This window comes from Pan paniscus, chromosome 14, assembly GCF_029289425.2.
Source record: "Pan paniscus chromosome 14, NHGRI_mPanPan1-v2.0_pri, whole genome shotgun sequence".
Classification (NCBI taxonomy): Eukaryota; Metazoa; Chordata; class Mammalia; order Primates; family Hominidae; genus Pan; species Pan paniscus.
The window spans coordinates 110,680,901-110,705,213 of NC_073263.2; the positions used below are offsets into that span (position 1 = coordinate 110,680,901).

The following is a 24,313-nucleotide window of genomic DNA, read 5'->3' on the forward strand; positions in this document are numbered from 1 at the left end:
GGCTTCTAAAATTATATAATTTGAAAGTGACATATGATGAAAACCACGCTGGAACATCCTTACATTACCTATCAAGAATAATATGCAAGGTTTGTAACTCCATTCAATTATATGCATCCATGTATAAGCAATGCATAAAGCAACTTAAAGCATATAATAATATATATTTAGCATTTTGAGTTCCAAGTGAGTGGATTGCATAAAATTGAATTTTCAGGCTGGGTGCGGTGGCTCATGTCTGTAATCCCAGCACTTTGGGAGGCTGAGGCGGGCGGATCATCTGTGGTCAAGAGTTCGAGACAAGCCTGGCCAAAATGGAGAAACCCTGCCTCTACTAAAATTACAAAAATTAGCCGGGCATCGTGGCAGGTGCTTGTAATCCCAGCTACACGGGAGGCTGAGGCAGAAGAATCACTTGAACCCCAGAGGCAGAGGTTGCGGTGAGCCAAGATCGTGCCACTGCACTCCAGCCTGGGGGACAAGAGCGAAATTCTGTCTCAAAAAAAAAAAAAACAATTGAATTTTCAGAGGCTTATTTGTTGATCAAAAGATGTTTATTGAGGTTCTGCTTGTACTAGGCACAAGTCTAGGCACGTGGGATACTTTGTCTACAAAGCAAACTTGCTTGCCCTCATAGAAGTTAAATTCTAGCTTGGAAAAATAGGTAATATTTAAGTAAAATGTGTAATACACTAAAAGGAAAAAATCATATGGAAAAAAGAAAATGTTCAACAGGGTAAGCAGGGTTGGGAGGGTCAGACTGGAGAGTGGTGAGGAAGAAGGTTGGGCTGAGTTGCAATTGTAAATCAGGGATCAAAAAAAGCCTCCTGAGCAAAGATATGGAAGTCAGGGAGAAACCAGTGCTGACATCAGGGCAGAGTGTTCCAGGCAAAGGGAGCAGCCAAGGCCCTGAGGTAGGAGCATGACTGCATTGCAAAAAGGCTGGTGTGGCTACAGTGAGATTACTCTACTTGTCACTAGATGTTCAAGTGGGGTTGAAATTACTGTAAGTGTTAATTCTAGGAAAGGGATACTTTCCAGTTATGAACTACGGCAAGAGGCTAAATATAAAATACCAATTATGACTATATTATATTACAACCTTCTTTAAAATCATTTTACTTGGTTTGGAAACTTTAATCTGTTCAGAGTATAAGTAAAGGTTAAATGTTTGCCTTTTTTTGTAAGTGGAAAATATTAGACATATAGTTCTGTTTCTGCTCAAGATATCAGAGAGTTGGAAGAGAGACTCCAGGGAATCTGGACCCCATATTTTCTGATAATTTTGAAAGCGAAATTCAGGCTAAAATAATAGAAGGATTTCCATTATGCTGAAATAGAGTCAGCTAACACTGATGAAGGTATGTATTTTATGTCCTCAGCAGACCTAGTAGACCTGATTTTTCTCTGATTTTTATGATTGCATTATTATTTGAAACTGTCATTTTGTATTTCTGACTCTGTTTCTAAAACAGATGAGCTGTGATATTGGAAAGAAGTGTCATGCAGTCAATGATATAAAAAGCCTAGATTTTGAAGCCCAAGTGGATTTAAATTAATTTTATACACTTGCAGGTGATTTTTACTATCTGTTACTGGAAAGGAATATTAATTTAAAATATTTGCTTTTATATTTTGCCTACTTTAGCAGGGTCTTGCCTCTTTTCCCTCCTAATCCTTCCTGACATCTGTTTTTCTTTTCTCTAGCATTTGTACCCACAATATTTGTTCTGACAGTATCTTAAGGGCACTGTAATTGAGCCCAGAGTCACAGTGGCAGATGCTGTGCCTGCCAAATTCATGCCTTCTTTTTCTTAATCACAAAGCTAAACTACATGTCCCAGTATCCCTTGTGGTTAGGGGTAGTCATCTGACTGAAACTAGCCAATGGAATGAGAACCATTGTGAGAGGCACCACTTACAAGCATAGCCCATGCAACCCAACCTTGACTATCTTCTGTGACCTTTCTCAACCCAAAGCTGGATACAGAATCCTCCAAGACTCAGAATCCTCCAAGACTCAGAATCCTCCAAGACTCAGGTTCACTTATGGTGACATGAAAGGTCATCCACTCATCAGATTCTGGCCTCAATATGAGCAAGAAATATCCTTCTTTTGTGCAAAGCCACTGATATTTATTATTTATCTGCTATGGCATCTTGGGTAACCTAACTGGGACCTCTTCATCATTTATTTGCTTAATATTTTATTGTTGCTGTTAGGCATTAACATTTGTAGTACCTAAGTTTAGCTTCCATTATTCAATAATCTTTATTCTTTAAGATAGCCAAAATCATGCCTCTTCATGTCTTCCAATGACAGAATTACAGGAATATTGCTAATAAGAAGCTATAGTACAAAATAATGATCAGTTGGTGCTCCACCAAGCCACACTTCATACATACTCTTTCTCTCTCTCTCCCTCTCTCTTTCTCTCTCTCTCTCACACACACACAGTGTATAGAGAACAGTGTATATAAAGTTTGTAACTCCTAAAAATTCTTTAAAAATAAATGAACTTAATTTTGCTGAAGGAAAAGTCAATTCCCTGTAATAAATTGGGCACCCTGAGAAATAGAAATATTTTAATAGGTTCAGCATTTTCTGAGTGCATTTAGTAATGATACAGAAGTGCCTCTCCTACCTCCAGTTCTCAAGTGGGTGACTCTAACAGGTCACTGCATTTTGGAGTTGCTAATGGATCCCATTGATTTGCTAATCTGTGCCCCTTTCCAATTATAGCTGATGTTTTAAAATCTAGTTGGATTGGGTTCTGTTACAATCCAGCTTCTTAAAATTATTTTCTTCATTCATATTTGATTCTATTTAATACTGTTACACATGATTAAATAACATGATTATTTCTGGAAAAAAAATTTTGAGAAATTACTAAATTAATAGTTAAACTGTGTCCTGCAAAACAATGTAAATTAAGATACTGGCTAATGTAACAGGTTGGGGGAAGTATCCTTCTACTTGAGTCCTCTCTCCTCTGAAGGCTATGTGTGCATGCTACCATGACTTTGACCCTTGTTTTCCTCACCTTTATTCCTAGGCCTTACCTCCTTTCCTAGTTATTCACGACTCTATTGTTACTCCAAAGCCAACTGTCAAATCCTATACCCGTATCTCACAGAGCTTTTCTCTCTCTTGGTTTTATAATAATTACATACATGTAAGCAAGATATGAATACCATTTGTTATACCACTCAACTCAATTGGCCTTTCTTCTTGTTGTTTCCTAGTCATCCTTTCCATCCAGATCAAATCACACATCCCAGTGGCCATACTGCCTTTAAATGAGTTGTTTCTCTTCTGTATTCCAACAGCAGTAATCACATGCATAAGTTATTAATCAATTAATGCTATCCTGCCTTGTGAAATTTTTGTACTTGTGTCTTGTCTAAGCATCTTTATTCATATAATTTTGATGCATTTATGTCTTGTTGCCCAATTTGAATGAAAGCCCCTCGATGGAGGTGGTCAGCTTGTGCGCATCTGGCTTAGTCCTACAGAACCCACCACAGTTCCTTACATTTTCATAAACATATGAAGCACATTTATTAATTGATTGACACGGAAAACTTTTTTGGAAGGCAATGTAATTAATACATATAAAAATTGACTAAACTCAATTGTACCTGAAATGGCATTTTGACTCTACCACTTTCTAGCCAAGTGACTTTAGGCTTGAAAGGTGACTTTCTGCATCTGTGAAATGAGGATAATCATATTGAACCTGCATATTTCACACGGTTGTGAGTGTCTACTAGAGTACTAACATGTGGAAATGCTTTAAGGATATAAATGATATCATGAAGATGATACTAGAGATGGGCCTTAGAAACCTTGAGGGGGCATCTATCAGGCAGGGAATTTTAATTCGGACGTACAAACCAGGACGACTGTAGGGAAGAAAAGTAGAATTCCAGGGTGTGTTCCACATATATCTGGTTGGGTTGAAATATAGAGACTGTGTCAGAATGGATGATGACGAGGCTAGAATAATTCAGGGTGGCCAGAAAATACAGAACTTTCTCAAAGCATATGGGCTTGATTCTTTCTTTAGGCTAGGGGAAGGCAGTGGCATTAAAGATTTTTGAGCAAGCAAATTATATAGTCAGATTTTTTTCTCTCTAAAGAAAGTGGCAAGAGAACAGAGTTCATACAAGATCCTTATCCTAAATGTCACCAATTAATTATATTGCATGATTTCTAGTAAAATTTTTAAGTTTCTATTTTATAACTTTCAGTTATAAATGTATAATGTATAACATATACATTCACTCATCAGAGTCCATTTTTACTCATAACTATGTGTGGAGAGGTTAAAATCAGCTGTCAAATGCAAAAAAAAAAAAGTACTTAAATTATACTAAGTGTGTTCCAGTATAATGTTACTTATTATAAAAGTAAAGAATAGTTGTTGATTTTTTTAAAGAAATTAAAGCATCCAGATAAGGTTAAAAATGCAAATCCTCTCTCTTGCTTCCTTCCCTATTGTCCAGATATAGCTCCTCTTGTTTCCAATAAAACTTCTAACGTGCCTTTTAAAGGATATTTTCCCCTTTGTTTAAACCTTAAGCAACAAAGGAAACAAAATCCCAAGAATGAATTTAATTGTATTGCTATATAAATGAATATTTCTGAATTAGGAAGGACCAGCTCTTTTAAAACACCACAAGTGCTATTTTGACTTTCAGATCTTTTTCTTGGTTCTTTAGAAGTGTAGATATATGTAAGCTTTTAATCAAAGACTTTTTAAAAATCACACTTTATGCTATATCTTTAGGATTTATTTAAGTAGACTTTGGTTTTATAGACTCTGTTTTTTCAAATTTCATTTTTCAACATTTTTTATTCTTCAACATCTTGTTAGCACCAAGTAGAAATGCGATTTGCATTTGAAACACTAATATTCACTATTCAGTCAGCCAAGACATTTCCTTCTTTTAATTTCCATAAATGTCAGTAAATGCCTCTTTTCACCTTTGGGTGAATAGTCAATAGAAAAATCAATTCTGTGACAAATGAACAGCAACATGATTTTACATATGAATTATTTAACAAAGACTATTTTTATCCTTGAAGGGAAAGACTTAAGTTAAAAATCGGTAGCAAATTATTAATTTACATTTATTAATATGATCCACAGGAATGCATATCCATAGAAATTGAAGAAATTTTCTATCTTATGTTTAATTAGTTCATGCCCTAGACCTCATAATTGTACAATAGGAAATTATTGAAAATTAGTAAATATATAAATAATCAATAAACCTCATTAAGCCTTTAGATCACGTTGTATTTTCACCCAGGTTGTGAGAGATTTAGTGTTTTGTAATGCCTGAAAATAAGTGAACTGATTACAAGTGTCTCACTTTAGAGAAAACACTGGCATCACCTCCGTTTTTACATCACTTTATCAAACTCCTTCTTCTTATCTAATTGATGTCTCCTGGATGTTGGGAGACACAAGATTCTTTACAGTAAAGTACAGAAATGGAAAGTAGATTCATGTCTTGAATGTCTAAATTTCAAATCACCAAGGTTTTCTCAATAACAGAATAAAATCATTTTTTAAATCCCCGTACTGGGTTGTCGAGTTAGTAATCACCAGTATCTTAAGTAGCATTGTAATTTTCTAAGAATTACCATTTCTATGAAGGAATCTTCTTGTTGAAAACCTAATAAATAGAAGGGAATTTGTTTGAGGGTGAGTATCCCAACCCATAGGGAAATGGGTCTGGACCATGATCATTTATATATCTGTTTGCATATCCTAGGAGCTTGAAATGCTTTTCTGGTGTTCAGAGGCACAGACATTCATTGAATGTAAATGACTTAGCTTTTACCTTACATAATCCTTTCTTAAGAGCAGAAAGAACATAGGGGTGTTAGAGGTTTAACCCGGGCCACATTTTAGGTGGTCTAAACTGACAGGAGCTTGTTTATGAGAAATGCTGGCCCCACCCTAAGGGCTCCAGTAATACTGCCTTGGCCACCAATGTTTGTGGAATGGATCCCTTTGTCAATTTCTTTGGACGTCAGGTTTTCCTAGCTCCGTATAAACCGTGACTTTGCTCTCTCATTACAGAACTGCAAGTGGCCCCCAAACTTTGAAGCTTTCAGCTCTCTTGTGAATGTCAACTTTAAAAATAAAAATTACAGAATAACTAACAAGTGTCTTATTAGGTTATTCACCAAACAATTTTGTTTTCAAAGACATTAAACTGTCAGAGAGCCTGTGCACTTTTCTAAATGCCTGGATTTTGTACCTATTATAGAACAGTACAATTTTTTCCGTGCCATCCCAAAATAATAATTTTGGACATGTAAGTTTATTTGATCCCTTAACCCTAAGGCACTGCATTCTTTGGCCACCAGGAGTCTGTGGTGACTGTCCCCCTCTCCTTCAGCGGCTCCGCCCACTAGCCATTCAGATCTATTTAGGCATGTTGAATTCACAGCAAGAAACGAGCATGGGACCACCCACACCCTATGTGATTTCAGAGCAGCCGAGCATTTTTAATAAGTTCCCAGAGCTTTCTAGTGTTTGAAAAACCCTTCGCTGAATCTGTGAATGTGAGATACAACTCACGTGTAAGAATGCGTTCAGGGGAAGCCTGGCGTTGCTTGAAGGCACTCTCTTCTGTCCTGGACTTGATGGAGCTGAGTTGCCCATTTACCCCCAAGGTTTTTTTTTAAATGGACCCACACATTTAATACTGTGTGATAATGTTTCTCCCTTCTCTCAAACGTGGGCCATGCATTCATACGCTTACTCCCTTTAAACTCTCTAAGCAAGTACACTGGATACTTTGTGCTGGGTAGAGATTAATTTACTCACTTTAGGCTCCAAGGACACCATAGTCTTGTGAAGCAGTAACTAATTCTACCCACATGCAATAGATCAACATTACTCCAACTCTTGTAATATACATGATACTTTTTAAATGAAAGAAAAACATCCCCTTGACCCTTAAAGTTTCTTATTTTACAATGTTAATTAAATGTATAGACATACAGTGTTACAAATAATCTCTTTACTCTTTGAGCTTTCATTTCAGCTATAAAACCAAGGCAAATTGACCACTTGAGTAGAATAAAAGTCTACAAAAGCAAAATAAAGGTAAAATTCACAACATTGATGTTAGGCATGAGATTTTGTTTAGCTGAAATGACATGACTGTTGGAAACGTGCGCTGACTATTCTATTCATCAAGTTCCGTCAAGCTTTGTGCATTTTTCCCACTTTATGCCACTGGCTAACCAAGCCCCTACCACTATTTCTATTTGAAATGACAGCCAGCTTTTGAACTTACCCTACTTTGCAATATCACATAGCTTTTCTTGCAGGAAAAAGAAAATGTATTACATATTAAATCCATCTGCTCCTTTCTCATTAACCTACAACAGTATAAATAATATTACTTCTGTCATCCTACTCGTAAATAAAATACAAAGACATAAAAAAACTCATTGAATACTAGCTTGAAATATAGATATTCAAGATGATACAAAGTACAATTACTTTTAAAAGATATCATGAATATATAAACGCAAATAAATTTTAAATTGTTGAAGGAATTTGAGGACTCCTGAAAATACAAACCCTAACTTCAGAAGCATTGCATTTAACAACTGTTTAAATAGGTCACTAAAATCTCTTTATACTCTTTGTTATCTTACCCCTAAAATTCAAAAAAGCTGTAAGAGTTTTCTAATTTTCTTCCTGTAGAACTTTATTTAGTTTTGAGTCATATATAAATCATAGTTATGTTTTAAATCTAATGTGTTGCTCAGTATTTTCTGGGTTGCTTTTTAGTAATAAAAGAATAAATTATGTTATATTTATAAAAGGCCATAAATCGTGAGAAGTGCACCTATTTAGCATTACTTAACTGAGTCATCAGGATAATCATAATTCAGCAGTGTTTAAGGATTTTGTTCAAGTCAAGGGGCTAACCATGGCACAACTGTAACAGCTCATATTTAAACAGCACTCACTACTTTTGTGAGGCTTTCTTTTAAGACACCTGCATATGTGACTCATATAATCCACATCAAGTTGTTACAAGGTAGGTAATTTCTTGTGGTCCCACTTTACAGGTGATGAAGCCAGTGAATGCTTGTTCAGCATTGCACAAGTAGCTTGCATAGTTGGGTTCCATCCCAGGCATTCCGGCTCCAGAGGCCAGGTTTTTCAGCCACACTGACTGTGCTCAAAACCATCCTCCAATTCCACATGGGTTTGTCATTTCATCATAGAAAATGAAGTTTAATGTCATTCCTGTCACTTGTCTACGTCAAATCCTGTGGAAACCCTTCTCCTCGCATATTCTTCTCCCCTTTTCTAACTGGTTAGGTGCCCATCTCACTTCTCAATATTCAGATCAAAGGTTAATTAACTTGTGAAGCCTCCTCAGACTTTCCTCCATAAAGCTCCCTTTCTCAAGTAAATGGTTTAATAAAAAAGGTTTAAAATATATATATATATATATATATATATATATATATATATATATACTGTCATTTTGCCTCGCTCCGTCTCTGTGCCCTGCGTAACACTTTAAGACACGCGTTTTGTTAGTCTAAAAGCTCCTTGAAAAGCAGCTCATTTGTCCCATTCACGAAGCAGGGAGCTCCTAGAGCAGAGGCATAGGATGCAAGCGTGAAGGTTTGCAGATGTGGAGCCCTTTGTACTTTCCCAGTCATAACACTTGCCTTCTGGTTCTAAAAGATAATGATTCTGTGTACAAAGACTATTATAAAAAGTTCCAGAAAAGAAAATAAATAAGTGACTCATTATCTGAAGTGGTGATATGGGGTGAAGATAGTAAATCTTTTAAAGCAATGGAAAATGAGCTTTAAGTTAAAAGATACCACTATGGCATCCTTTATATTGTACAAACAAATCAGGATAAATTATACTCAGTGTGAAGCCAGCTGACTCCAACCTCACGCTGCCAGCAGCGTCCTTAATCCCCAGAGGCAGTTTTTCTCTTTCCAAAAAGAAATGGTATCAAAACTAAAGCTTTTTGTTACAAAATCACTATTGCTTTTTTAATGATAATATTTAATTTACTGTGAATATCAAATAATGGTAAAGGAGGCCATGAGTGTTTTTGTTGTTACCAGTAGTACATAAAGTTTAAAGAATGGATAAACACTGATTTACATGATTTTACAGCACTATTTAAAATGCTTTGTATTGTTTATATAGTACTGGACTGCCATTTAGATAGCATTCATGATTGTATTTGTTTGCTATTCTAAAATTTTAAAGCTTTTTCTCTATGAGAAAAGTAATTCTTGTGTTTCAGAATCTAATAAATAGATAGAAATAAAGCAGATTAAATATTGTTAAGGAGTACTGGCCTCCTCTTCTGATCTTCTATTTCTTGGCTCACAGATGATGATTTTAAAATGCCCTTTCAGCTAGGTTGAAGGTAGTGGCCTATCATAGTCTTACATAGAATTATAACCTTCGTTATAACATAACCTATGAAAATTCTTTGGTTTTATTTTAAATCAAGATCAATAAAATAAGATGTTAGCATCTTACTTCAGCCATTCTGGCAATTCTTATATGCCTAGTAGATTTTACTCAATAGCTATTAATGTCTGTAATAGAAAAGAAGAAAATTTCCATGAAATCCCTCAATAAAGGGGTTTATTCTGAATGTTAATTGGTTATTGCAAACATCAGTCAAATTTTTGCTTATCAAAGAACTATGCAAAGTTCTTGTTTGTTGATTCAAATATGGTGTCCTGTACTCACTACATTATTCAAGACATCAATACCCTCATTAAGAAAGGGCTTTCAAAGGGTTTATGTGCTTAAATTTCACCTTTTATAAGGTACTTGGGAATTCAGATATTTTTAGTAAACACTGAGAAGCTTTGAAAGGGTAAGACAGCATTTTTTTCCAAAAAGAGAAGCAATGACTCAGGGGATCTGGGACTTTTTTTTTTTTTTTTGTCAAAATCCTTCCCGACAAGCCTAATTCAGATGAGCAGCCGCTGAAAGTCACTCTCAGCAGATTGGCACTGCTGCTATGCTTCTATAGAGTGACTCAAATCTTTAAGTCTGTTCCTGTTATGAAGGTTAAGCAGAGGGTCACATCTAGTATATTTTGGTCACTATGAAACACTGCTGAAAAGAGTTTAGGATTTAGAGGAAATCTGGAGTGGATGTATTTTGTGCTTGGTGTAAGCACAGAGTTGTATGGTCTATCAAACACTAGCATCGAGATAAATACAGCATATGCCATAAGGAGATGGAAGAGTAACACCAACTGCTGGGTAGAGATTTGGATTCTGTTTGTTTGTCTAGTTTTTATGCTTTACTTTGTCTTGTTAGGAATTAGTCTCTATTTTCATATCCTTTTCTCTACAGTTCTTGCGTTCTTTTAGATTAATTGGATATTTATTATTTCACTGTTACATTAACTTTGATTAAATATTATATTATTCTTTTAATAATTTCACAAGAGAAGACAACATGCATCCTTTACTCATTGCTTCCTAACAGATTTGATCACTTTGACCACTTTTCTAATACTGCTAGAACCTTAAGACCTCGAAACTCTACTTAATCCCAATAACAAGGTTTTGCAGCTATTGATGGCATGCACTTGTGTTATTCATGTAATTTAAAGTCTATAAACATTTCAAGCATATAATTTATAGTTACCCATGGGTTTACTAATTCCAGTGTTGTTAATTCCCTCTTACATTTCCATTTTTTCCATCTGGAATCATCGTCTTCTACAAAAAAAAAAAAAAAAAAAAAGACATTTCTTTCTATTAATGTGAGAGGTTTGATGACAAATTCCCTCATTTTTGTTTGTCCAAAAACATCTTTATTTCACTTTCTTTTTAAATTTCTTTTATTTCCATAGGTTTTTGGTGAGCAGGTGGTATTTGGTTACATGAGTAAGTTCTTTAGTGGTGATTTGTGAGATTTTGATGCACCCATCACCCAAGCAGTGTACACCGAACCCAATTTGTAGTCTTTTATCCATCATGCCCTCCCACCCTTTCCTTCCAGTCCCAAAGTCCATTCTGTCATTCTTATGCCTTTGCAACCTCATAGCTTAGCTCCCACTTATAAGTGAGAACATAAAATGTTTGGTTTCCCATTCCTGAGTTAGTTCACTTAGAACAATAGTCTCCAATCCCATCCAGGTTGCTGCAAATGCCATTAATTACTTTTTATGGCAGAGTAGTATTCCATCATATATATATACACACACACACATCATATATCTATACATCATATATATCATATATATGATCATACATATGATCATATATGGGGTATATATATATCACATATATCATCATATACCACAGCTTCTTTATCCACTCATTGATTGATGGGCATTTGGGCTGGTTCCACATTTTTGCAATTGCGAATTGTGCTGCTATAAACATGCATGTGCACGTATTTTTTTTGTATAATGACTTACTTTCCTCTGGGTAGATACTCAGTAGTGGGATTGCTGAGTCAAATGGTAATTCTACTTTTAGTTCCTTATGGAATCTCCATGCTGTTTTCCGTAGTGGTTTTACTAGTTTACATTCCCACCAGCAGTGTAGAAGTGCTCCCTTTTCACTGCATCTATGCCAACATTTATTATTTTCTGATTTTTTGATAATGGCTATTCTTGTGGGAGTAAGGTGGTATCACATTGTGGTTTTGATTAGCATTTCCCTCACCAGTAATGATGTTGAGCATTTTTTCATATGTTTGTTGGGCATTTGTGTATCTTCTTTCGGGAAGTGTCTACTCAAGTCCTTAGCCCACTTCGAAAGAAATTATAGATGATGCGAACAAATGGAAACACATCCCATGCTCTTTGATGGGTAGAATCAACATTGTGAAAATGACCATACTGCCAAAAGCAATCTACAAATTCAATGTAATTCCCATCAAAATACCACTATCATTCTTCACAGAACTAGAAAAAGCAATCCTAAAACTCATATGGAACCAAAAAGCCCACATAGCCAAAGCAAGACTAAGCAGCAAGAAAAAATCTGGAGACATCACATTATCTGATTTCAAACTATACTATAAGGCCATAGTCAAACAACATGGTGCTAGTATAAAACAGGCAGATAGACCAATGGAACAGAATAAAGAACCCAGAAATACACCCAAATACTTACAGCCAACTGATTTTCAACAAAGCAAACAAAAACATAAAGTGGGGAAAGGACACCCTATTCAACAAATGGTGCTGGGATAATTGGCTAGCCACACGTAGGAGAATGAAACTGGATCCTCATCTCTCACCTTATTCAAAAATCAACTCCAGATAGATCAAGGACTTAAATCTAAGACCTGAAATTATAAAAATTCTAAAAGATCACATCAGAAAAACTGTTCTAGACATTAGCTTAGGCAGAGACTTTATGACCAAGAACCCAAGAGCAAATACAACAAAAACAAACACAAACAGGTGGGACTTAATTAAACTGAAGAACTTTTGTATGGCAAAAGGAATAGTCAGCAGCATAAACAGACAACCCACAGTGTGGGAGAAAATCTTCACAATCTATACATCCGACAAAGGACAAATATTCAGAATCTACAAGGAGCTCAAACAAATTAGCAAGAAAAAAGCCAAACAATCTTATCACTTTCATTTTCGAGGGGTATTTTTATTCAGTGTAGAATTTTATGTTGACTTTTTTTTTTTTCTCTCAGTAATTTAACCAGGAACATGTTGGCTTCTGGCTTCCAGTGTTTCCATGAAGACATCAGCTTTCACTCTTACTGTAGTTCCTCGCTGGGCTGTGCTGGAGAACCAGTCTACCCCTGGTTCTCTCCTAATCCTCAGGCTTGATCCGCCTTTGCCTTTAATTGCGAGGTCTTTGTTCCTTAGCCCTGAAAGATGACAGTAAATCTAGCCCTGTGTTTCAGAGCTCCCAGCCTGGCTCTGCAGCCTTGTGCCCCACACAATTTCAAAATCCAGAAAATGTTTTAAGATGAGACTGGCCACATGCTAGAGGCCATCATCACCCCTGCCAGGGTTTTACTTCTGAAGCACCTCTGTCATTGTAGGAGATCTCATTCTGCTTTCTATAAACTGTGGCCTAGGGCACCCATCACCCATGCAGGTGAACAGCTAAATGAGTGTCCCCTGTGGACGATAGCTGTGCATTTGAGGACCTATAAGTTTCCAATTTGTTTCTTTAGTCCCATGAAACTCCAAAATATCATGTGGTTTATCTTTCTTCCAGAAAAAACTCTCTGGATCTGGGGAAATGCTCAGAATTGGCAAATGTCCCCGGGAGGAAAAAAGCAGCTGGTAATTATCAGTTCACTTCAAAAAGCTTCACTCCATCTGGAATTCTCTCCATTTGTCAGAATTTCCTGATGTTTTAGAAAAATGACTCTTTTTTGAAATTTTTACAACAGGAACAATAACATGCTATAGCTCTCCAGAAGTGAACGTTCCTCAGTTTGTTTTCTAAATAAATGAATATGAAGTTGTGTCATTTAGGAAACATGGTGTCTTAAGAAAACTTGGGGAAAATAATCAGTTGACATGGTAGCAATATTCTTCCATCAGTTAAATGTTGTTTCCTGATCTAGTGACATTGTTTTCAGAGATCACTACTGTCTGCTGAGTGTGTGCCAAGGAACATAAATATGAATGTTCCATGTCCACACTAATGAGACTGAAGGGAATGTAACCAGCACAGCACACACTGGTGGAGGATGACGGAGGAGCTGGCACACACTCCTGGACAAACATAGATGACTGTGGTCCCATTCAGAAAAAGAAGGGAAGAGGAACATGGTACAGGGGACTCTGATCCTTAGCCTGTATCAGATCCTAGACCACAATAGTTGGGTTAAGCACAGTAGACTCACAGCTAAAAGCATATCTTCTTTTGAGAATTGTCTACTCATGTCCTTAGCCCACTTTGAAAGAAATTATAGATGATGCGAACAAATGGAAACACATCTCATGGACTCTTGGGCCAGGCTGCCAGGATCTGTCATTTTCCATGTGGCTTTGGCCAGATTACCTGACTGCCCTGTTCCTGTTTCCTGATCTGCAAAATAGGAGTACCCACTTTACAGGGCTCTTAAGAGCTGACGAGTTAATGCCTGGAAGGTGCTTATGAAAGCACCTAGCACATGTGTAGCCAAAGTGTTCACTAAATAACCTGATTTCATGCAAGCTCCCACCACCCTGCTTTCTTGGCTCACTCTGCTGAGAGTAGAAGCAATCTGGCTTCCACAAGCATCTGCCCAACAGAATTTCTCATTTCCAGGCCATTCTGATGCAGCCCTAAAGAATAAAAAAAATACCCTTTTAAGAGGCCCACTCTGCTCTGCAGCTCACTCTCTGTTATGTCTAGAAATTGCTTTAGGGACTGAGTAACCATAGTCCTCTTTTCTACCCTTAAGCTCTTCTTTCCTCTGGTTGTCTGTAAATTCAACTGGGGAGGCTCCTTTTACTAATAACCAGCTCCAGAACTCTAGTTACAGACTCTGAATATGGGTTTGACCTTCATGCTGTAAACATCATCTCCTTGATCCCAGCCTTTAAAATCCTCTTTCTGGGGGAAACAGTAGGCTCAGGTGTTGGTGTTAGAATTGGGCCTGGATGGAACACTCACTCCCTTTGCTGCTTTCAAGTGACTGTTTTCTACATAAGTGCATAACCACTTGTGTTCTGTTTTGTTTTATTTTCTCTCATTTTAATGGAGAGGGTTGTGATGAGATAGAAGAAGGGCTGGAACAAAGTAGTTAGTGCTTTGGAGGTAGGATGAGTCATCTCATTTCCTCTGAATTCTCCCCAGTATTCCTATTCGGATTTCCAGAATCTCATTTTTTTTTAAACCAGTATACTTCCTTAGAATTGCCAGAAAAATTGATATCTGCAATGTCCAGCTACTACAGACTTCTGGCGGCTGGCAGAAGAAGGGTGACCCCAGCTACTTGGCCAGCTTGTCTTGTGCCCTAGCTGAAGTCAGGGGGTAAGCTTGGTCTGCAGGGTGTCTCTCTTCAGGGGCCATAGTGACACAAGATGATGTAGCCAATACAGTTACATGTTTTGATGCTTTCCTGCAAAGGCCCATAATGTTCCCATCTTTGAGGGCTCAGCGTCTGAGAGTACACAGTTGCTAATTTAGCTCATTGCTTTGTCTCACTGCCACCAAATAGAGCAGGCAGGTAGATACGCCAAAGAGGCTTCAAATATTCTCAAGCACAGCTAGCCCGCCTTGAATGAGCTCATTGGATATTTTAGTGACTGCGTTTTGGAACACCTAATGCTTGAAAACATTTTCTACATGAGTGTGGTGTGATGGTGTATTGTCTATGAACGGACCCTCATGAGTAGGGGTCCATCTTTGGGTCCATGCCTTATGGTCGGAAGTGAGGTCATGTAACCCTGATAGTCATGTTTGACTATTAACTATGTGGACAGATGGAGGAGCAGCTCCGAGGATGGAGTGACGCTTGAGGAAGCTCTGTTAATAGGAGAACATCTATTATGGATAGAAATTAAATGAAGAGAAAGTACAAGATGCCATAAGAATGTACACAGTAATCGAGGGCATAGGTCAAGCAGACATTTGATTCTTTCTTGTAGCCTCTGGAGGTGCAGCACACATTAACACTCTACCTAGTTCCCAATGTTTTGTTGCAGTCATTGCCTTAACTCAGCAATTCACAGCCTCTCTAGCCCAGTGCTGTTTCCAGAGGCAGCAGTGCATGGAGATTGAGGAAAGAGGCTGCCTCTTTCAGCACCAGTCCTGCCCCTTTGTATCCAGGTGTTGCTATCACACTTCATACTCATTCACAATATTTGGTGCTACCTGTTTTTTCTGCCCCTCTTCCTCCCACAGGTAATCCATCAGCTGAGGCTCTCAGAGAATGAAAGTGTGGCCCTGCAGGAACTCTTGGACTGGAGGAGAAAGCTCTGTGAGGAAGGACAAGACTGGCAGCAGATCCTGCACCACGCTGAGCCCAGGGTGCCTCCCCCACCACCTTGCAAGAAGCCCAGCCTTCTGAAGAAGCCGGAAGGGGCCTCCTGCAACAGGCTGCCGTCTGAGCTCTGGGACACCACCATTTGATGTGGCCTGAACTGCAGACTTACAAAATAGAACTGCCTACTGATTCCGGGCTGCAACAACAGAAGGCTGCCTTCTGACATGCGCTGGGGCTTCTCTCCACGCATTTAGACAAAAAAAGCACAGGACACAGACACTAAATATATGAGATCCCGTGTGTGTGTGTGTGTGTGTGTGTGTTTGTGTGTGTGTGTGTGGGTTCTTTCTTATCCATCTCGTGGTGATACACTCTGATTTTCAAGCTCCTCATTTATGGCTCTGTGCTACCCCTAGGTAGCAAGAGAGAGGCTGGGAAAAGTGTGGACGTGGCCAGAGAGAGAGAGTAGCGGAGGAAAGGAGCAATCCATGCACACTCTGTACAGTTGTTTTTCTACGGTTCAACAGTCTGTTTATTGTACTTCCAATGGTTTTATTATAATACAGTATACGGGACATATATTTTATTTCTTTGTAGCTATTTGTGTTTTATTGGTATTATAAACCTGATAATTATTTACATGTTTATTACTGTAATTTTATAAATTTATGCAATTGGTGGTGCTTCCTTTCTTCAAAATACAGATTTTAAAAAATCATTTCTAGATTATTTTTTTCCTCCACAGTCCTTTTTTTTCACCTAACGCACCTAAATCTTGAAACTACATTGTTGTTTTAGCTTCGCCAGTGTCACCCCTTGCAAAACTATGAATTGAGCCCCATGTTTTAGGTGTTACTCATGGATGAGGAGGCTGTTCTTTCCTATGCCCTGTATTTCTGGATAAGTGGATTGTGCACCCTTTAGTTAAATTTCACCTCCCGACTTCAGCATAGATCACAGGAAATCACATGGCACACGGTTAAACACGTATGGCTTCAAATCCATAGCCGGTGGTGTAAAATGATCATATTCATTCAAAGGCCTACACAGTACAAATGAGCACGCTGCCATGTACTGGTTTGAGCAGTAGGGGCTGCATCGCACAGCGCTCGTCCCCCGGGACTTACACTGCATGATTCCCTCGCTGTATATCCTCAACCCTCCCATAATGCAAGGCCTTGTTCATTGATGTGCTTTCGTCGGCTGTCGGAAAGTTCTGAGCAGTGGCTCCAGACCACCTTGTCTTGCTACTTGGAACTTTTTATTCATACCAGCCTTTGAAAAGTTACTGTGCCAATAAAGAGGTACAACTGTGTTCTTCTGTTGTTTTTGTTGTTGTTATTATTGTCTCCCATGAACTCTTGTGTTTTCTGGTCAGAGAAGTAGGGGCAATGAAGTGATCTCACCCAGACTCCCTTAATGTGGGGGCCATAGCATTGTGCAAACTTTAGACACCAATGATGTTTTACAATACAGGCTTTATGATGATTCCAGTATGGTGAGACCAACAGGCCTGGAAGGGAGTCCCATTGAAAAGACGGCTTGTCATCCTCAGAAAGCTCAGAGAAGAGGACACATAGTGCCATCAGAGGGCCACACCAAGGTCAGCCAGGAAGCAGAGGGCATAGGGGGAGCCTTTTATTTTAGTTTGCACAACACTAGGAAAGGACAAGGCAGGATCAGTAGGCATAGAACTGACTGCTTTGAGAAATATCGGTGGGTTCTGGGTTAGCGGGGCCATCCCTACCTGTCTGGGACCTAGCCTTGAGGTGATTAGGGTGGGTGGAGAGTGGCCTGGAATGACAGCCCTATAAGAGCCCACAGGGGAGACTTACTAGGGATGTGGGCTCTAGATTGGTTGACTTGTCTTTGAAAATCATGTTCTGGGGTGAGTCATCACTATCTTTTGGACGTGGCTAACCCTGGAAATGGCAATTCCTCCAAGGTCAGCAGGGCCCCAGATGCCAAAGCATCAGAACACAGCAAATAAAAGCACATGGTCAATATGTAGTTACTGCAATGTTACTGCAGCCACCCAGCAACCACAAGGAAGTGTTCTGCCTGACCTCCAGCCTGACGACAGCCGAGTCCCACTCCCTGCCTATTTCTCTCTCATCTTTGTCCCTTCTGACTTCCAACCCCCGCGAAGAAGCAATGGAAGAAGCCAACTTTCCCTTGATACATGGCTTCTTGGGCCATGCTATGGACATAGTAGGCACTTAATGATCTTAGTTGAATTAAAACTTTGAACTGCATTCTCCTCCCCACAATATATTTAGGCCAGGGTGAAAAATAAACTGTTTAAGCATTGCACATTGCAAGAACTTGCTTCAAATGTTCACTGAGCATTGTGCTGACTGTGCGAGGTGCTCAGCCCATGTGATTCCTAAACTGGCTATTTTGGTTAGGGCTGCTGTAACAAATGGCCATCAGCAGGGTGGCTTCAACAACAAGCATGTATTCCCACAGTTCTGAAGCCTAGGAAGTCCAAGATGAAAATTTCCACAGATCCCGTGTCTGGTGAGGGCCTGCTTCCTGGATTGCAGATGGCCATCTTCTCATCGTACCCTCGCATTTTCAGAGAAGAAGGGGAGGAAGCACCCTCTCCGGTGTCTCTTCTTATAAGGGCATGAATTCCATCACGAGGCCTCTGCCCTCATGACCTAATCATATCCCAAAGACCCTGCCTCCAAATTTCATCATACTGGGGATCAGCGTTTCAGCATGGGAATTCTGGGAGGACATAGTTCAGTCCACAGCACTGACATATGCCTACAAGGTAATTTTTATCATTTTTGTATTGATACTGAAATTGAAGCTTATAGCTTTAAGCAGCCCATCAGATATAAACTCTCATCTTTATGATTCCAATGTCCATGCCATTTTAATTTGATATACAGAAATTGCCAACTTACTTTATGAAAATACACCTGAAATGATGATGCATGACCATTTCATTGTAGGGAGACCTTACGTGAAGTAAGGAAGTCACAAGCCACATGTGTGTCCAAACCACACAACTCCCTATTAACCCAAGTTGAAGCACTGGGGCCTGTGTCATCACTAGGTAAACATTACAGTCACCTATTAGGGTACTATGAGCATCATGAACATGAAATATTTAACCTCTCAGTAGTCCCTCTGCCTCATTTAAGGTTTGTTGACCTTCAGACACTAGAAGCCAACCTGCTTGTAGATAGATTGTTTAAACACAATCTTCTAAATCAATGTGGACAGACCCTTTAAACACAATCTCCTTAATCAGTAGGTAAGCCCTTTTGTGTTTAGTTGTTTGGATTCTCCGCTGTGGAAAGAGATTGCAGGTGTGTGTTAATCACTAGGACCATCTGATTGTGCCTGTTCTAATTACATGATATGAAAATCAGCAGAGGCTCAAAAGCATCAATAGCCATGACAGTAGTAACAGTATTAACAGTCACAATAATACGAAGTCCAAGCCTTCGTGTGGATTAAAGTTACTCTCAGAATGGCTCTCTAATGATTATACTTTGTCAAGAAAATAAAGAGGTACTATTCTGGGTAATAAAGCACTGAATATTATTCTATATAAGCAAGATTTCAGCTTTTATGTGTGTTTGCAAAATATTTAATGATGGTATTTTAATTGCCATCAGACCATAAGGTATGAATTAGGATGTATTATTGAGGCTTCAAACTTACGTTCAGCAATATAATTGGTATGAATTATTACCCTATGTTCAAACACTGCCCACTTCTATTGCTTTTTTAAAAAAATTATTTATGAGCGCTCTCTAAAAACCACTATCCAAATGTTTACAATGAGTTAAAATGATTTAAAATGTATTTCCCAGGATGGAAAAATATATCATCACTATTCTTAAATAGTGGTATCTAATTTAGTAGAATTATGCTTATATAAATCTACTCAATAAAAGCAACAACCAATTAAAATCTAAGATTTATGAATGAACTTCACAAATAAACATTACACAACTTGGACAAAAGGTATATTATGAATTCCAGAGTCTGAAAGGATGGTGTCAAAATTCTATTGCTGTCAGTTTCCAGCCAGACATCAAACTCGACTCATATCACAATAAAGGGCATGAGGGTATTAAATAATAACGTTCTTCAATGGGACACGTTTCACCCATTGACCGTCACTCGGAACTGCTCATTTTTTCCTAATCATTTAAATGTAGTTTTTGATGAGAAATGAATGGAATTGATTTCTATTTCTCATCAGGAAAGTTTCAATAAAAAAGATTCTTAAATTAGCTGGAGGAAAAAAAAACTCTGTTCCAAGTAAACATTTAGTGTAATTTTATTACATTTTTCAAATTGTTTTTAGCTGCACATAAAAATCCATATAATGAAGATGAAAGCAATTAAATTTCTATTTACTGTGGAATAGTGAGTTCTGTGTGATACTCATGGGTTCCCAAAACAGTAGCACTGCTTTCAAAAAACTAAAAATATCATCTCCACCCCCATTTTTCTTCCTTTACATCTTATTCATAAGCAATGACTTCATAAAACAAATTCTACTACCAACAATGTTCTGTGCTGCAAGGCGTCCACGTGAGTTACAAAGATACCCATTAGATAGCAAAAGGTTGTAGCATGCTGAGTTACAGACTGGGAAGAATAATCTTTGTAGTTTTTTTCACTTTACCTAAATGCTCCAAACCCCTGGGATGTTCTATTATTGTGGTTTCAGTAAGTTTCTCTAAAATCCAGGATGCTTTATCAACTTTAAAGATGTTATTTTTCAAAGGGTATGTCTTAATAGGTGCCTATAATTCATCTCTATCATCTGTTCTAATTTCTCAGATCATTTTCCAGGCTTTTTGAAATGTGCTTATACTTTAAATATCATTCTTGTGTGCTTCAACATCAGCATAATATAATCTGAATTTTATGTAGTTTACCGGATCATTATAATGGCAGAAGAAAATGTTGATGTCCTCTCATAAGAAATTAAAGGTGAATAAATCTATGCATTCGTTTCTATTGTTGTTTTATAATAGGAATGTATCAAATGTGTCTTTTCTTTCCTTTGAATTAGTCATGGGACAGACACCCTGCATATCTGCCAGCTTGCCTTTCCCTGTAGCCCCAGGGAACAAGCGCTGCTTCAAAGGAAGGCCAGCGAGCCTGCTCAGATGACATTTTCCTGATGTCACCATTTGGCTTCTGAAGTCTAAAGAAAATGAAAGAGAATGAAACTATTGATAAATTCCAAGGGAGGGGGGGATCAAAGTTCTAAAGAAAAATGGAATAAAACCAAATTCAATTTGAGTTTTTGATCTTTTAAGATTTCAACAAACAAAGGGGTTGGAGGTCCATGATCTAAAACAATTAATTGAAAAATGTATACATTCTGTCATATTTGAAGAGAGGTTTTCTTTCTGAACTTAATGTTTATGATAAATTGCATTAGACTTTTGTGTGGCAATAAGAAGAGCATAGCCACCCGACCACTCCCTATTACTCTTCATCAATATTATTGTTGAATAAGATAATTACATTTAATATCACAAAGCTAGTGTTTTGGACACTTTTTAATACAAATAGGTCACCTATATACACGTGTTTTGTAGGGGAACAAGTTCTTCAGACAATTATAACTGCATTTTGTGGTTGGAGAACTATTGTCATTCCCTTGGGCTTAGAAACTGTTACATAAAAGGATGACCGTCTATATTTTTAAAAGCAAGAAAATTTTCCCAGCAAAAGAGAAAAAGAGGCCACAAGAAATCCACCGAGTCATGGCCTCGGATGCTCAGGGTGTCAATGGTAAGGAATTAGGAAATCAGAGGTGACACTGTCTCATTACTGACGTGTTTTTATCCCATACCAAGAACTCTTATTTTTCAGCCTCAGAAGGAAAGGCAAACCCTACAAAGACATAATACTTGCTGCCCACAGTCTTCAGAAGCCAAAAGTTTGCCCACAAAGACTCAATGAGAAAATTCATTAAAGGTACAAGTCACTCTACCTCCCAGTTTTGCTCCTGACAGTTGGTAGGTGGCACTTGTGGGCAGTTTTCTTATTTGTCTTGACTTCCCACCCCTATCTATGTTTGTTACTCAAGTTGGTTGTTTTAACAACCACAGGCTCTAGTGGTTTCACACAATAAAGCTGTCCTTCTATTTTAGTGTTCTCTCTTAAGTCACAGTTGACACAGTCATTCAAAGATCAAGGGTCCGTCCGTCTCATGGCTCAGCCTCCTCTAGGCCTTTGCGGGTACTCCTTGCTTAGCCAGTAGATGAGGATTAGAGCACAGGGAACAGACCCAGGAGGAATTCATGGCCTGCCTAAAAATGGCTTAACGTGCCTCCACATTCCATGGGCCAGAACTCAGTCATGGAGCTGCACCTGGCAGGAGGGGCCTGGGACATGTAGACCTACTCTTTGACTAGGGGGAAAGGGATGCGACTTGGTTGATGATCCGCCTGTATATACCACACTATGTGAGGCAGGGAAGTCCTAACTATAACTACTTAAAAGCAATTTTATATTTCCTTCTGGGCTCAGAAGGTGCACAGAGCCACTAGCCTTCTGCCAACCATGAGATGCAGAAAATTCCCTACATCAGCAGCCGCCAGCCCACCTTCCCAATGGGCCCTTGTAAGTCTTCCTGTACCCAGTGCTGGAGGGTAACGAGGTAAGGATGAGTGGGAGGAGAGGGGGGATATAGGGGAGTCCCTCACTTCCCTGGAAAGCTTCCCCTCTCCAGGCCTGGCAGCAGTTCAAGCAGGGAGCACTGGGAGGGCCTTGTGGAGGAGCAAGCTGACTCTTCTCTGGGAAGATGCAGTGGGCTCTGCAGACTATCTATTGGGTCCTCTCTCACACAAGCCCTAGGCAGACAGACATCTCTCTGTTCCTAGAGCTCTTGAGGCTCTTTCCTGAATTCGTGGACATCAGGAGGAGTCTTTGTCCTCCTTCTCTGAAGTCTCTTCAGTCTCTCCCACACACAGTACTCTGTACCCTTCAAAGCGTGGTCCAGTGGCCAGCAGCAATGGTATTGCCTGGGAAACTCATCATCCCAATCCTAGACCTGCAAAGTTAGAATCTGCAGGTGAGCCATGTGCACATGGACATTTGAGAAACCCTGCTCTGGAGGTCCCCAAGTGGCACCCACCAAGCAGCCCACATGCAGTTGTTGGGAGCGCCCTCAAGCAGCGCTTACCCTGCAGAGCTGGCTGAGCCGGAGCAGAAGCACTCAGCCCCGCCTCCAAAGCGAGTCAGCAGTCTTCGTCATGGGCCAGGTACTAGTTCTTTGGATCTCCCCAGTGCAGTAAGCACATTTTCCCGTACTCCCTGGGGGCTTTGGGGGAGCACCGTCATTAGGCTCAGCACTAAGAGCAAATGCACTCTCCAAACCCCTCCTGAAAGGGCAGGATGGAACTTACAGTTGACCAAATAAATATTTTCATCAATTTTTCCCAGTCCTCTCTCTGACTACTTTTTGTATCTTTAATCTTGCTGAAGGGCCCAAGAGATAGGAGCAGGTTTCCTTCCTTCCTCCCCCTTGTAAAGTCTGCATCTGACATATGCAGGGCCACCTGTCTGATACTCCCTTGGTATCCCAATCGCCACCATTTAGAAAGCAGTGGAAATTGAGGCAAAAAGAGTCTCAATCTGATATCCTGTTATAACTATATCCTGGAAAGTATATAAACTATGAAATTTATTTCAAAGTCCCATAATTCTTCACTAATTCACACAGGCCTTACTCTAATAACACGGCTTGAAAAAAAGTTGCTGTCAATGGCAGTGAACATGCCTCTTTAAGGATTTTCTGCTTTTATCACTCTGCAGCTAAAGAAAGCATGACTCAGGTTTGAATCCATCTTCTACACTTTGCTGGCAGAATGTTACTACTAAGATGAAAACTTACTGATGAGAGGATTTCTCTGAGTCCATTCCTAGTGCTAGACAAATAGCTTGGGCAAAAAATGTTGGTGACGTTGTGCCCAACAGAGAACTTCCAGAGAAAAGGTTGAGAAATTGTATTAGTCCATTCAAACACTGCTATAAAGAACTATGTGAGACTGGGTAATTTATTTTTTTAAAAGGAGGTTTAATTGGCTTATGGTTCTGTAGGTCGTATAGGAAACATGGCTGGGGGAGCCTCAGGAAACTTACAATTATGGTGGAAGGTGAAGAGGAAGGAGGGATTTCTCACATGGCCAGAGCAGGAGGAAGAGAGAGGCGGGAGGTGCCACACACTTTTCAACACCCAGATCTCGTGAGAACTTAGTATCATGAGAACAAGGGGGAAGCCTGCCTCCGTGATCCAGTCAGCTCCCAGCAGGCCTCTCCTCCAATGCTGGGGATTGCAATTTGACATGAGATTT

The 24,313-nt window shown here is 39.0% G+C and overlaps 1 protein-coding gene and 1 long non-coding RNA gene across 2 annotated transcripts in view; one reads left to right on the forward strand and one right to left on the reverse strand.

Moving 5' to 3' along the window:
• MYO16 (myosin XVI) overlaps positions 1–17,280 on the forward strand; it is a 585,697-nt gene extending 568,417 nt beyond the window's left edge. Inside the window, exon 35 of the mRNA XM_024925327.4 lies at positions 15,884–17,280. Within this exon, the coding sequence (XP_024781095.2) occupies positions 15,884–16,111 (228 nt within the window). The 3' untranslated portion in view covers positions 16,112–17,280. The remainder of the gene's footprint in view (positions 1–15,883) is intronic.
• Positions 1–24,313, reverse strand: part of LOC117975665 (uncharacterized) — a 424,328-nt gene that overhangs the window by 25,643 nt on the left and 374,372 nt on the right. The window contains exon 7 of the long non-coding RNA XR_010109649.1: positions 10,701–10,774. This is a non-coding gene — a long non-coding RNA (uncharacterized LOC117975665). The remainder of the gene's footprint in view (positions 1–10,700; positions 10,775–24,313) is intronic.